Source organism: Argopecten irradians, chromosome 12, assembly GCF_041381155.1.
Source record: "Argopecten irradians isolate NY chromosome 12, Ai_NY, whole genome shotgun sequence".
Taxonomy (NCBI): Eukaryota; Metazoa; Mollusca; class Bivalvia; order Pectinida; family Pectinidae; genus Argopecten; species Argopecten irradians.
The window spans coordinates 19688205-19703477 of NC_091145.1; the positions used below are offsets into that span (position 1 = coordinate 19688205).

At 37.4% G+C, this 15273-nt stretch overlaps 2 protein-coding genes across 3 annotated transcripts in view; one reads left to right on the forward strand and one right to left on the reverse strand.

The window, feature by feature from the left end:
* Positions 1–7400, reverse strand: part of LOC138335986 (acylamino-acid-releasing enzyme-like) — a 28907-nt gene extending 21507 nt beyond the window's left edge. For both annotated transcript variants that reach the window (XM_069285224.1, XM_069285223.1), the window contains exon 1: positions 7317–7400. In XM_069285224.1, the coding sequence (XP_069141325.1) occupies positions 7317–7328 (12 nt within the window). In that variant the 5' untranslated portion in view covers positions 7329–7400. The remainder of the gene's footprint in view (positions 1–7316) is intronic.
* Positions 7401–10289: 2889 nt separating this feature from the next.
* LOC138335932 (uncharacterized) lies at positions 10290–14472 on the forward strand. Its single transcript, XM_069285132.1, has 5 exons — positions 10290–10352; positions 11649–11812; positions 12681–12737; positions 13673–13834; positions 14231–14472. The coding sequence occupies exons 1-5, from the start codon at positions 10335–10337 to the stop codon at positions 14424–14426; spliced, it is 597 nt and encodes a 198-aa protein (XP_069141233.1). The 5' UTR covers positions 10290–10334; the 3' UTR covers positions 14427–14472.
* The last annotated feature ends 801 nt before the right edge of the window (positions 14473–15273 follow it).

A 15273-nucleotide genomic window follows, 5' to 3' on the forward strand; every position in this document is an offset into this window, starting at 1 on the left:
TACACCAGCTCATTGTGAATATCCTATACACTGTGATCTAGCCACATACACCAGCTCATTGTGAATATCCTATACACTGTGATCTAGCCACATACACCAGCTCATTGTGAATATCCTATACACTGTGATCTAGCCACATACACCAGCTCATTGTGAATATCCTATACACTGTGATCTAGCCACATACACCAGCTCATTGTGAATATCCTATACACTGTGATCTAGCCACATACACCAGCTCATTGTGAATATCCTATACACTGTGATCTAGCCACATACACCAGCTCATTGTGAATATCCTATACACTGTGATCTAGCCACATACACCAGCTCATTGTGAATATCCTATACACTGTGATCTAGCCACATACCAGCTCATTGTGAATATCCTATACACTGTGATCTAGCCACATACACCAGCTCATTGTGAATATCCTATACACTGTGATCTAGCCACATACACCAGCTCATTGTGAATATCCTATACACTGTGATCTAGCCACATACACCAGCTCATTGTGAATATCCTATACACTGTGATCTAGCCACATACACCAGCTCATTGTGAATATCCTATACACTGTGATCTAGTCACATACACCAGCTCATTGTGAATATCCTATACACTGTGATCTAGCCACATACACCAGCTCATTGTGAATATCCTATACACTGTGATCTAGCCACATACACCAGCTCATTGTGAATATCCTATACACTGTGATCTAGCCACATACACCAGCTCATTGTGAATATCCTATACACTGTGATCTAGTCACATACACCAGCTCATTGTGAATATCCTATACACTGTGATCTAGCCACATACACCAGCTCATTGTGAATATCCTATACACTGTGATCTAGTCACATACACCAGCTCATTGTGAATATCCTATACACTGTGATCTAGTCACATACACCAGCTCATTGTGAATATCCTATACACTGTGATCTAGCCACATACACCAGCTCATTGTGAATATCCTATACACTGTGATCTAGCCACATACACCAGCTCATTGTGAATATCCTATACACTGTGATCTAGTCACATACACCAGCTCATTGTGAATATCCTATACACTGTGATCTAGCCACATACACCAGCTCATTGTGAATATCCTATACACTGTGATCTAGTCACATACACCAGCTCATTGTGAATATCCTATACACTGTGATCTAGCCACATACACCAGCTCATTGTGAATATCCTATACACTGTGATCTAGTCACATACACCAGCTCATTGTGAATATCCTATACACTGTGATCTAGCCACATACACCAGCTCATTGTGAATATCCTATACACTGTGATCTAGTCCACATACACCAGCTCATTGTGAATATCCTATACACTGTGATCTAGTCACATACACCAGCTCATTGTGAATATCCTATACACTGTGATCTAGCCACATACACCAGCTCATTGTGAATATCCTATACACTGTGATCTAGTCACATACACCAGCTCATTGTGAATATCCTATACACTGTGATCTAGTCACATACACCAGCTCATTGTGAATATCCTATACACTGTGATCTAGTCACATACACCAGCTCATTGTGAATATCCTATACACTGTGATCTAGTCACATACACCAGCTCATTGTGAATATCCTATACACTGTGATCTAGTCACATACACCAGCTCATTGTGAATATCCTATACACTGTGATCTAGCCACATACACCAGCTCATTGTGAATATCCTATACACCTAGTCACATACACCAGCTCATTGTGAATATCCTATACACTGTGATCTAGCCACATACACCACCATTGTGCTCATTGTGAATATCACTACATACACTGTGATCTAGCCACATACACCAGCTCATTGTGAATATCCTATACACTGTGATCTAGCCACATACACCAGCTCATTGTGAATATCCTATACACTGTGATCTAGTCACATACACCAGCTCATTGTGAATATCCACTGTGATCTATCTACAGCCACATACACCAGCTCATTGTGAATATCCTATACACTGTGATCTAGTCACATACACCAGCTCATTGTGAATATCCTATACACTGTGATCTAGTCACATACACCAGCTCATTGTGAATATCCTATACACTGTGATCTAGCCACATACACCAGCTCATTGTGAATATCCTATACACTGTGATCTAGCCACATACACCAGCTCATTGTGAATATCCTATACACTGTGATCTAGTCACATACACCAGCTCATTGTGAATATCCTATACACTGTGATCTAGCCACATACACCAGCTCATTGTGAATATCCTATACACTGTGATCTAGCCACATACACCAGCTCATTGTGAATATCCTATACACTGTGATCTAGCCACATACACCAGCTCATTGTGAATATCCTATACACTGTGATCTAGCCACATACACCAGCTCATTGTGAATATCCTATACACTGTGATCTAGTCACATACACCAGCTCATTGTGAATATCCTATACACTGTGATCTAGCCACATACACCAGCTCATTGTGAATATATCCTATACACTGTGATCTAGTCACATACACCAGCTCATTGTGAATATCCTATACACTGTGATCTAGCCACATACACCAGCTCATTGTGAATATCCTATACACTGTGATCTAGCCACATACACCAGCTCATTGTGAATATCCTATACACTGTGATCTAGCCACATACACCAGCTCATTGTGAATATCCTATACACTGTGATCTACACTGTGATCTATAGATCTACCACATACACCAGCTCATTGTGAAAAAAAAATACCATCTGTGATATCCTATACACTGTGATCTAGCCACATACACCAGCTCATTGTGAATATCCTATACACTGTGATCTAGCCACATACACCAGCTCATTGTGAATATCCTATACACTGTGATCTAGCCACATACACCAGCTCATTGTGAATATCCTATACACTGTGATCTAGTCACATACACCAGCTCATTGTGAATATCCTATACACTGTGATCTAGCCACATACACCAGCTCATTGTGAATATCCTATACACTGTGATCTAGCCACATACACCAGCTCATTGTGAATATCCTATACACTGTGATCTAGCCACATACACCAGCTCATACATATATGTCCTTCCCTTTTTCAGTACTTTATCTAGCCACATACACCAGCTCATTGTGAATATCCTATACACTGTGATCTAGCCACATACACCAGCTCATTGTGAATATCCTATACACTGTGATCTAGTCACATACACCAGCTCATTGTGAATATCCTATACACTGTGATCTAGTCACATACACCAGCTCATTGTGAATATCCTATACACTGTGATCTAGTCACATACACCAGCTCATTGTGAATATCCTATACACTGTGATCTAGCCACATACACCAGCTCATTGTGAATATCCTATACACTGTGATCTAGTCACATACACCAGCTCATTGTGAATATCCTATACACTGTGATCTAGCCACATACACCAGCTCATTGTGAATATCCTATACACTGTGATCTAGCCACATACACCAGCTCATTGTGAATATCCTATACACTGTGATCTAGCCACATACACCAGCTCATTGTGAATATCCTATACACTGTGATCTAGCCACATACACCAGCTCATTGTGAATATCCTATACACTGTGATCTAGCCACATACACCAGCTCATTGTGAATATCCTATACACTGTGATCTAGCCACACATACACCAGCTCATTGTGAATATCCTATACACTGTGATCTAGTCACATACACCAGCTCATTGTGAATATCCTATACACTGTGATCTAGCCACATACACCAGCTCATTGTGAATATCCTATACACTGTGATCTAGTCACATACACCAGCTCATTGTGAATATCCTATACACTGTGATCTAGCCACATACACCAGCTCATTGTGAATATCCTATACACTGTGATCTAGCCACATACACCAGCTCATTGTGAATATCCTATACACTGTGATCTAGCCACATACACCAGCTCATTGTGAATATCCTATACACTGTGATCTAGCCACATACACCAGCTCATTGTGAATATCCTATACACTGTGATCTAGCCACATACACCAGCTCATTGTGAATATCCTATACACTGTGATCTAGCCACATACACCAGCTCATTGTGAATATCCTATACACTGTGATCTAGTCACATACACCAGCTCATTGTGAATATCCTATACACTGTGATCTAGCCACATACACCAGCTCATTGTGAATATCCTATACACTGTGATCTAGTCACATACACCAGCTCATTGTGAATATCCTATACACTGTGATCTAGCCACATACACCAGCTCATTGTGAATATCCTATACACTGTGATCTAGCACATACACCAGCTCATTGTGAATATCCTATACACTGTGATCTAGCCACATACACCAGCTCATTGTGAATATCCTATACACTGTGATCTAGCCACATACACCAGCTCATTGTGAATATCCTATACACTGTGATCTAGCCACATACACCAGCTCATGTGAATACACATACACCAGCTCATTGTGAATATCCTATACACTGTGATCTAGTCACATACACCAGCTCATTGTGAATATCCTATACACTGTGATCTAGCCACATACACCAGCTCATTGTGAATATCCTATACACTGTGATCTAGTCACATACACCAGCTCATTGTGAATATCCTATACACTGTGATCTAGTCACATACACCAGCTCATTGTGAATATCCTATACACTGTGATCTAGCCACATACACCAGCTCATTGTGAATATCCTATACACTGTGATCTAGCCACATACACCAGCTCATTGTGAATATCCTATACACTGTGATCTAGTCACATACACCAGCTCATTGTGAATATCCTATACACTGTGATCTAGATCCACACATACACCATTGTGAATATCCTATCATTGTGAATATCCTATACACTGTGATCTAGTCACATACACCAGCTCATTGTGAATATCCTATACACTGTGATCTAGCCACATACACCAGCTCATTGTGAATATCCTATACACTGTGATCTAGTCACATACACCAGCTCATTGTGAATATCCTATACACTGTGATCTAGTCACATACACCAGCTCATTGTGAATATCCTATACACTGTGATCTAGCCACATACACCAGCTCATTGTGAATATCCTATAGACTGTGATCTAGCCACATACACCAGCTCATTGTGAATATCCTATACACTGTGATCTAGTCACATACACCAGCTCATTGTGAATATCCTATACACTGTGATCTAGCCACATACACCAGCTCATTGTGAATATCCTATACACTGTGATCTAGCCACATACACCAGCTCATTGTGAATATCCTATACACTGTGATCTAGTCACATACACCAGCTCATTGTGAATATCCTATACACTGTGATCTAGCCACATACACCAGCTCATTGTGAATATCCTATACACTGTGATCTAGCCACATACACCAGCTCATTGTGAATATCCTATACACTGTGATCTAGCCACATACACCAGCTCATTGTGAATATCCTACACACTGTGATCTAGTCACATACACCAGCTCATTGTGAATATCCTATACACTGTGATCTAGTCACATTACACCAGCTCATTGTGAATATCCTATACACTGTGATCTAGAATCCACATACACCAGCTCATTGTGAATATCCTATACACTGTGATCTAGTCACATACACCAGCTCATTGTGAATATCCTATACACTGTGATCTAGTCACATACACCAGCTCATTGTGAATATCCTATACACTGTGATCTAGTCACATACACCAGCTCATTGTGAATATCCTATACACTGTGATCTAGCCACATACACCAGCTCATTGTGAATATCCTATACACTGTGATCTAGTCACATACACCAGCTCATTGTGAATATCCTATACACTGTGATCTAGCCACATACACCAGCTCATTGTGAATATCCTATACACTGTGATCTAGTCACATACACCAGCTCATTGTGAATATCCTATACACTGTGATCTAGCCACATACACCAGCTCATTGTGAATATCCTATACACTGTGATCTAGTTCACATACACCAGCTCATTGTGAATATCCTATACACTGTGATCTAGCCACATACACCAGCTCATTGTGAATATCCTATACACTGTGATCTAGCCACATACACCAGCTCATTGTGAATATCCTATACACTGTGATCTAGCCACATACACCAGCTCATTGTGAATATCCTATACACTGTGATCTAGCCACATACACCAGCTCATTGTGAATATCCTATACACTGTGATCTAGAATACAACTCAGCCACATACACCAGCTCATTGTGAATATCCTATACACTGTGATCTAGTCACATACACCAGCTCATTGTGAATATCCTATACACTGTGATCTAGCCACATACACCAGCTCATTGTGAATATCCTATAGACTGTGATCTACCACATACACCAGCTCATTGTGAATATCCTATACCACTGGTGATCTACAGAATGATCTTAGAACTAGGAGAGGACATGCCATCCATTCTCCTGGAAAGATGTCTACAAAACATCATTTTTCCCTAAACCCATCCGAGACTGGAATTACTTCCAGGGCCATCCGCAAAAGCAACCAGCCTGGACGGATTTCTCAACAAAATAGACAGTCTACCACCAACCTGGTTTGGATCTACATGAGGCACTTGATGATTTTTTATCTTTAAATTGTAAATACATCTCACTCGTAACCTACTGTGGATTTTTTAGCCTTTGCCAGCCGCATGCTGCAGAGTATAACGCTTTTTGAAGAGTCAAACTCTATACATCGAAGAAGAAGAAGACTACCTATACATGAGTTAGCCTACAGTTGGTAGGAGACTAAATGTTACACATTTTGCACACGGTGGGAACTACGAGTGGACACGGAGTGCACGAGTTTTAGACTACATGTAGACACGGAGTTAACTAGCTACTGTTGTAGCGGAAAAGAAATCACCTTCTGACTGACTTTTCCGCTACAACAGTAGCTAGGAGTGCACAAGATTAAGACTACAGTATATATATGCTAACACATACAGCACAGGCGTCTGCATCTGGTTTTGGAAAAATAAAATATCCTTCCCCTAGGGGTAGGTTATCATATTTTTATCAAACCAGAAGCAGACGCCTGTGCGTGCAGTATAAGCTCGGTGCATAACACGTGACGTGCATCTGTACATGTACGACTGACAGTAATTTGTATTCAATGTCAACGCATTACGATTGAAATTTCGTCTGCCATGTAAACATAGAGTTGATATTTTCCCTTGTGAGACGGTTATTAACCCATTTTAGCTATGATATTTACCAAATATAGTTCAATATACATACCCTGTGTCCCATCTTTCGTCCGAACAAAACCGCTGATCTGACCTAGATCTACTTTCGTTATCGAATATTTCAGTCTACATCCGTTTGACGCTTGAGCCTCGCTCGGTAGTCTACGCGCACCTGCCATTTGAGCCTCCCCATTTACAGACTGAATACTCAAAACAAGTATTCAAAATGGACGTTACACGTACTAGGTTTATCATCATCGAGTTCAACCAAAATTAGTCCGATAAACCTGCCTTTGTCATAAGGTTGTTTCTTTATCCCCCGCGAAACGCGTTTACGTTTTTATAGGCCTAGAAACCGACCCATGCAAACGCGACAATAATCACTTGCTTCAGGGCTTAGTTTTCTCCATCCTCGATATTCCAGGGGTTCCGATCACTTACGATCTCTACACCCCTGGACTGTCTCATAGTGAAATTGAAGGCAGCTCAGCTGAAAATATTTGACCAATCACAGACCAGCAAAGATTTCCTTTGAAGACTACAGAAAAAGCGACGCCCAACTTCAAAGCCACATAGTCAACCACAGTGTACCGTTATACGATTCTTTTGATGTACATCAAAGGACTAAATTACCTGTTCTGTTCTGTTGCCTCCAGTTTTACGATGAGATAGTCCAGGGGTGTAGAGATCGTAAGTGATCGGAACCCCTGGAGTATCGAGGATGAGTTTTCTCGTAAAGCGATGTCGCGCATATCCAAAATTACACAGAGTCTAATATATTATATTATACAAAAATATCGTTTTCAAAAAGACATTTAGGATGTTCATTTTTTCTAAAAAAAGAAACAACAAAAAATGAAAAAAGAATGTAGATAGTACATAGAGCAATGGAGGGTATTATCGTCAGGGGGTACAGTGTATCGCCAGTTTTTCCTTATTTAACATTATTTTGATAAATAGAACAGTTCGGTTGCTATAGTTTTCATCAAAGTAAAATGTTGCTCTTTTGGAACTTTTCTGACCCTACCATCATTCAAGAAAAGCTTTATCTGTTTTTATTTTGATGTTCAAATTTTTATTATGTTTTCTATGCTGTATTTCGGGTCGTCTTAATTACCTGATTGAATATAAGGTCAGTCAAAAACCCTTTTCCTTAAGAGATCAAAATCGTAAAACAAATGCAAGAATATAATTATCTATGACAAGTTCTAGAGCGTCTGCTAAATTGACACTTGCGTTCTGTATGCATCCGGGCTACTTCAATGCTGTTTCGGGTTTGGCGATAACTAATTAACTCACAATGTACACTGGAGGCAGTTATCGTCAGTTTTTTTCTAGAAATGTAAAAAAAAAAAAAAAAAAAAAAAGATCTAGATAGAAAATTGTCAAAAAAAAACTTGAAAAAAAAAAAAAATCTCAATATTCAATTCTCAAATAAAACTTGCATTGAATGAAATCGAAGGGAATAATACATGTAATCTTTCAATTATTGGACATCGATTAAGTGGGTCTTGTTTATGTTTTCACAGGAATTTTAAAACATCTATATCTACTGTATACATGAAGTCCGCAAAATAACATTATCATGCAGATGTATTATTTGACTGTATTGTTATAATTGGAATTAATTTATACGTGTATAATATATATAGATTTCATCACGATTTACGTTATTTAAAAATTGAAACATGCTGACAAGAACTGGATAAAGGTTGAAAACTCTAAATGTCAATCAAGAAAAAAGGCCAAAGGGACATGTATCTTCTTACTTTTAGTTTCATACAATTTCCCCGCATTAAATATCAGTGTCTATGAGAAACAAAAGAGGTCATATTATTCAGTCTAAATAAAGGCCCAAGTACGGAGCCCGCGAAGGGACATGAAAATATATTTATTAATCCGTGCACACGGGTTGTCAATCCGTTCGCCCCATTACTGTTCTGTATTAAATGTCTTCCATATGTTATTGCTTTGGCATACATTAAATTCATTACATATTTGATAAAAAAAATCCGTTGGCGGTTTTTGCGTATGAACTTTCATATTGCCTGCATATTTATATTTATTTAGTAGGCTAGGTACGAGAATCAAAGCGTAAATCTGGTACAATTTACACAAACCGTCCAAATCGATTACAGGAAAATGAGCATTTTATTCATTCATGTGTCAATATACACGGTTCTGAACTGTAAGCGTCTTCTATGAATAAATCACGTAGATAAATATTCCTCATCTGTTACCAACTGGCTTAGTCAGGCTTATATTTAAAGGTTATAGGACCGTATTCATAGTTTTGTAAATGCCATTTGTATGTCAGATGTTCTCTCTGTGAAACACGACACCGTATCTACAACGTAACGCGATTTTGTAAGAAAGGGTAAGCCTTCTGAAAATAGAAATCTAATCAATATTCTTTTTTTTTTTTTTTTTTTTCGTAAATAACATTTAATATGATGATGTTCTAATATCGTTTCCTCGAAATAAGTATTTACCTTTACGGTAATTACATAATATTCTTGAAAATTCAGTAATATCAATCTTCCAACTCTAGACCTAAATAGACGACGAAAGAGGTAAAAACGACAAGAACTTTTAATCCCTTCAAAAAAGGTAAAACGGTCCATCATAATACGATTTCCAAGGCACATTAATAGAAAATCAATCATCAATTCAAACACCGCTAGCAATGCATTGCAATATCATTTAATTTCGAATGAACTTCATGAAATATCTTATTTCAAAGATATGGGACGCATCGCAACTGTCAAGATACTAATTAATGTTTTATACTATGACGTTCAACTGCGTCTAATACGGAGGGGGCTTCGATCCCCCCTTCTTGCCAGATGGTGGAAAGAAGGGGGTGATTTTCTTGTAGGATGGTTGTATTAGGAAATATATATTGTAAGTATCCCTAAAGTATACAAACCCGCTTTAATAAACTGTGTAGTGGCCGCAGATGGTTTTCTACTCATGCATGATATATTAAAAAATAAGACCTGTATCATTTATGTCGTAGAAGTATACACTAATAGAAGCACACAGATCGGAAACCAAAACGGATTTACTAATGTCGCTTTTATTGTGGGTAAGTCGTTTTATATGTTATTATCGGTATACATATACATATTATACGAGTTTTATGATGGTACATTTGCATGTGTTTATCATTTTTAATGACACGATAAAATATAAGATTCAGTTGTTTACAGATGATAGTTATAACAACATTTTCAGGTTTTTAGTGTTTTACTATCTATATCCACTTGTGTATTGCAGTCATTATATCCACCCATAGACTATGTCACAATGAAATTGTGAAGGTAGTTCAGGAGAAGAAAATACCTGGCTAATCACAGAAATGCATCGAACTTAGTTTTTAAAGATGCTCCACCGCTGACAAATGGTATTTTTTCACTATCCAAAACAGGAGCAGACGATTTAATATTTTTCTTCAGTTACAAAAGTTACTTTACACCATTACCACCATTGAAAAGTTTGAGCTTCTAATTTTACTTCAAGTTAAAATATGAAAAATAATTAATTGCATCCCGAAAAAATTCCGTGGCACTATTTCTTATATAGAATGAAAAAATATGCGCATGCACTAAAGGCGAAAAAAATTATTTTGTGTTTTTTTTTTGTGTGTGTTAATTAGGCATATATATATACGATTAAACACCAATTATTGTTCAAATGATGGATATCATTTATGCTCTGTCGGCGGTGGAGCATCTTTAAACTACCTCTTAATAATTTGTTGGGTGTCATACAATCCATATTACATAAATTCTGGTTTACGTAAAAACCACGAAATGGCGATAAAATTATCATGAAAATATGCCGTTGTAAAATCTCGTCTTTATGGTAACTTTTTTCGTCTTTTAGCCTTGTCGTGTTAGAAATATTACACTACGAAAAAGGCGAAAGAGTTCTAAATATTAAACAACGCAAAAAGGCGAAATGGTACGAATCTTAAATGTTTGGACATTACATGCTGGCATTGCTGACTAGTGAAAATATTTTTGAAAAAGCACAAATGTAATTATCATCAGTAAGTATTACATGTCATTGATATGATATACGTTTTAGCAATGGCGGCAAGGGTAACACAAAATTAATCTTCTTACAACATTTGATAACTCTTTTACTTCCGGCTTCAAGCATTAACTGTTTCAAAAATAGACTTGATAACACCCAGAAAAAACCAGGAGTAGTAATATATATATGTATTTTAAGTACAAGGCACTCATATGCGGACTATGAAGTACATTTATTGCAACTAATTGTTAATTCGTTGAGCTCGGTGTCGTGAGAGGAAATATTAATTCCTGTACTGGGAATTATCTATATTTATGTCTATCTAATGGTATAAACGTGTCAGGTTCTAGGTGTTTTGGCGATCGTTGTTGTTGTCGACGGTCATGGTCCATTACACAACGCATGTACGCCCCCAGATCTGAAGAAGTTCGATATCGGGTTTGAAAAAGTAGCCAGCAAGGATAGTGTGAAGTTATCAAAGCGTCAGAGATCTATACAAACTCCATCGTAAGTATATAATGTTTCTGAACTGCAGGAAACGAATTCTGAACCGATTTGCAATGAATACTGTTAAACTTAATTCTATTTCCGATAATATCTTATATTTATATGTAGTAGTTTTCGAACTACATTACAGAGTCATAATTTTGCATGAATTTGCCATGCATATCAAAACTTTATTCCATTTCCAATAAATAGATAATCCAAATTTAAAAACTACAGAGATATAAAGAATCCGTCTGCGGAGCATGCCAAAATTGTATTCATTTTACATTCATGTACAATTTTCAAATTTCATAACTGCAGAGGCATATTCAGAAACCATTTGCTAAGCATACTAAAACAAATACCTTATTGTAGTCAACTACGAGAGATCTATAATCTGTTTACTACGGGCCCAATATTTCAATTAAGATTTTCCTTGCTAACGACTTACTCAGATTGTACATGTACAATTTAAGATATATCCATTATCAAAAAGCTAAATGAATCCCATCAAATCCTTCAAATTTCTTTCACTAAAAGCATTACTCAGAATTTCATGATTACCAAAACAGTTTTGTTTGTGTAAATAACCGATAGATAAATGATGACCTAAATAAAGACCCACCAGATTCCATTGTCAAAGACCTTCTAGGTTTACTAATGCCAAAGTTTTGAAAGACCATATTCCAATTTTCGTTCTCAAAAAAAGTTTCATTTTAATGTCATAGAGATTGAAAACGAATATAACATATGCTGCCCATAGTCTGATGATTTGTTGTGCAATAATCGGTAAAATCATGATAAGTTGTCACAACAAGAAGACGATTTTGTTCTTTGGAATTTCGATGTGCTTCCATGATAATCTCCCACATCTCTTACATTGTTTCAGAGCTAGTTCTAGAAAGTATCGCGGAGAGCTATGGGAAGGTACACGTGCATCACAAAGGTAAGAAAAGTTCGAATGCCATGCTAGAAGTTATGGTCACTGCATGCGAATAATCCGGCTATTTTAGCTGTATAAAAGCAAACATTTACTGGTTAATTCAAACGTGGACATGATGACCACTCTTAAGCCATTCGTAACTACATTAGCAATGCTTTGAGTGACTGAAATTGTCTATTATATATATAGCAGGATCTTGTATTAAGTATTATGGGGGAAAAAAAGCTGCATTCATGCCGCAAAAGTCATTCTAGAGCAGGTTTAATAGCTACCAAGAATGTTGTTTTAAATGTTCCAACTATTGTCATCTCGTTATGTACATGAACCGACTTTTGCTGTTGTGGTTCTGTCTTACCTAAAACATCATGTTAAACTCTCCAAGTCCATTATAAAGTCGTATCAGTAAGCCGATTCATCCGTATATATTTACGGTGATCAGAGAAATGGTATTCCTGATATCGAAAAAGGCTTTCTGATTCAATGGTAGAAAAACATATTTTTGCAATTTATTCCTGTAATAATTGAATGGAAACATTTTAGAACGGGCAAACAAGACGTAATTTCTGTTATATAATAAATGACATCTCTTGTGCAAAAGGTATTTTCTTGTTGCAAAAGATTTTTCTTCTTCTCACTGGAAGCTTATAGTGAAAGTGCCTTTTTCTATTAATTGAAGGAAACTCCAATCTTCTGAGAATATAATGATTTCGAGAAAAGGATTATTTGTAAGGGGAAATGTTTATAAATATTTGTCGAAGACAGTCTTCGGGAAAAGGAAACTTTCAAAAATTCATCATCATTAATCTTCGATTCTATTGACAGATTTTTCAAAATTCGAGTTTGCCTGAAAGCAGGGTCGCTCATGATCAGTGATCTATGACTAGATTCTATATTCATAGAATTATGTTTGGTTCAAGCTTGTTGTTTTTGTGCTACAGTTGCGGAGGATGGCTACAACAAACAATCGGCTCACCGTTCCTTCGTTTATGCAATGAGAGACGAACTTTTGTGCAGACCGGTAATTACGTCATGTATAATTCAAGATTCTGTTTAGTGTCACGACCATTCAACACCTTCAAGTACCCGTCGGTGGATTGCATGTAAGGATTTTGTTTTACTTTATGATAATTTTATTACACAATCATTTAGATCTCAGAAGTATTATTTGGAAAACAAAATCAGCGAATTAATTTGAGCTATTAAATTATATTTTGTTAAAATTGAGTAAACTCAAACTGAAAAGTTTTTGTACAATGTGCAATATAGTATTGTTGTATGACAGAATTGTCTTAAGGTAATGTGTAAATGTTCTATTCTCAATATATGTGCAGTAATCACTTTATTGGCCGAACCTTTCCTCTTAAAATGGCTACGTCTCTCTTTTATCCAATCAAAAACAACAACGGCGATGTCACTTGAGATGATGACAGTTTTTCAGCCAATGGAAATGATTGTTACGAATAGGATTGGATAATCAATGTGTTTTGTATCCACAGCAACGAAGAGTGTAAAAATGTATGGATCCGCCCGGGGGAGGCGTACAGGTGTGTCCCCGGAGGAACGCGAGTGTACGGAGTACCGGTGTACTGCATCAACAAAGGCAGACCTAAGTGGTACACAATGCCTCTCAAAGTCAACACGTGTTGCGTCTGTCGTCATTTTATCTGTCCTAAACTACTGAACCAAGGCTAGTGCCACTAGTAAAGAAATCACACTAATGTTTGTGTCAATTGTTTTTGTCAAAAATATTAACAAATGCGTTTCAGTATAGTTTTTTTCTGCTGTCAGTTAAGGAAAAAAACCAAATTGTACTACAAATCGAAGTTAGGCCTAACCTCCGTATCCATTTATTAAATCCCTCCAGTGGTCCACGGCCTGTCACCTCCACTTCAAGGCAAAAGGTCAAACAACACTTATGAAACATTCAAAAGTGTTCGCCAAGGCGAAGCCATTAGTCCCTCGCTTTTAACATTTTTTGATGTACTTGAAAACACATTTGGTAGTACCTTTATCAAGAATGTAAAATTATGCAAAAGAAAAAATTCAGTGATGATACTGACACTTTCCAACACACCAATAATGCCTTCCACCCGTAATTTCAAAGTGAACAAGAAGTAGTATTTAACAACGGACCAGGAGTCATTGGATGGATTTCCGCATTCAGTGTCATAGCATAAACAATGTCCAATGTAAGGTGGCAGTAGCAATTAGAAACCCGTCAATTACGGTTAGAAACAAAAAGTCAAACTAGAATCTAGACTCTTAAAACATAAGTCTGGGAAAACTGTTCCATAAATACTGGAATAGTTACAAAGACACAGAGAGTGAAACTTATTCCCAGGAACACGTAAAGAAGTGTTATCCATGGTGATAACTAAATAAATTATTTATAAAAGAATCCACTACTTCGTAAGTTGGTCTACATTTGGCCAATCGTCGGAAAGCCCTTCGTGGGTTTCCGTGGGTATGCGATTGGTCAAGGGCTTTGACTTCATAACGCACAATTGCAAACTTGGCTTGCCAGGGTAACCTTATACTA

Coding starts and splice junctions, on each gene's coding strand:
- LOC138335932 (XM_069285132.1), top strand. Junction 12,738..13,672: donor GGTACACGTGCATCACAAAG/GTAAGAAAAGTT, acceptor TTTGTGCTACAG/TTGCGGAGGATGGCTACAAC. Junction 13,835..14,230: donor TACCCGTCGGTGGATTGCAT/GTAAGGATTTTG, acceptor TTGTATCCACAG/CAACGAAGAGTGTAAAAATG.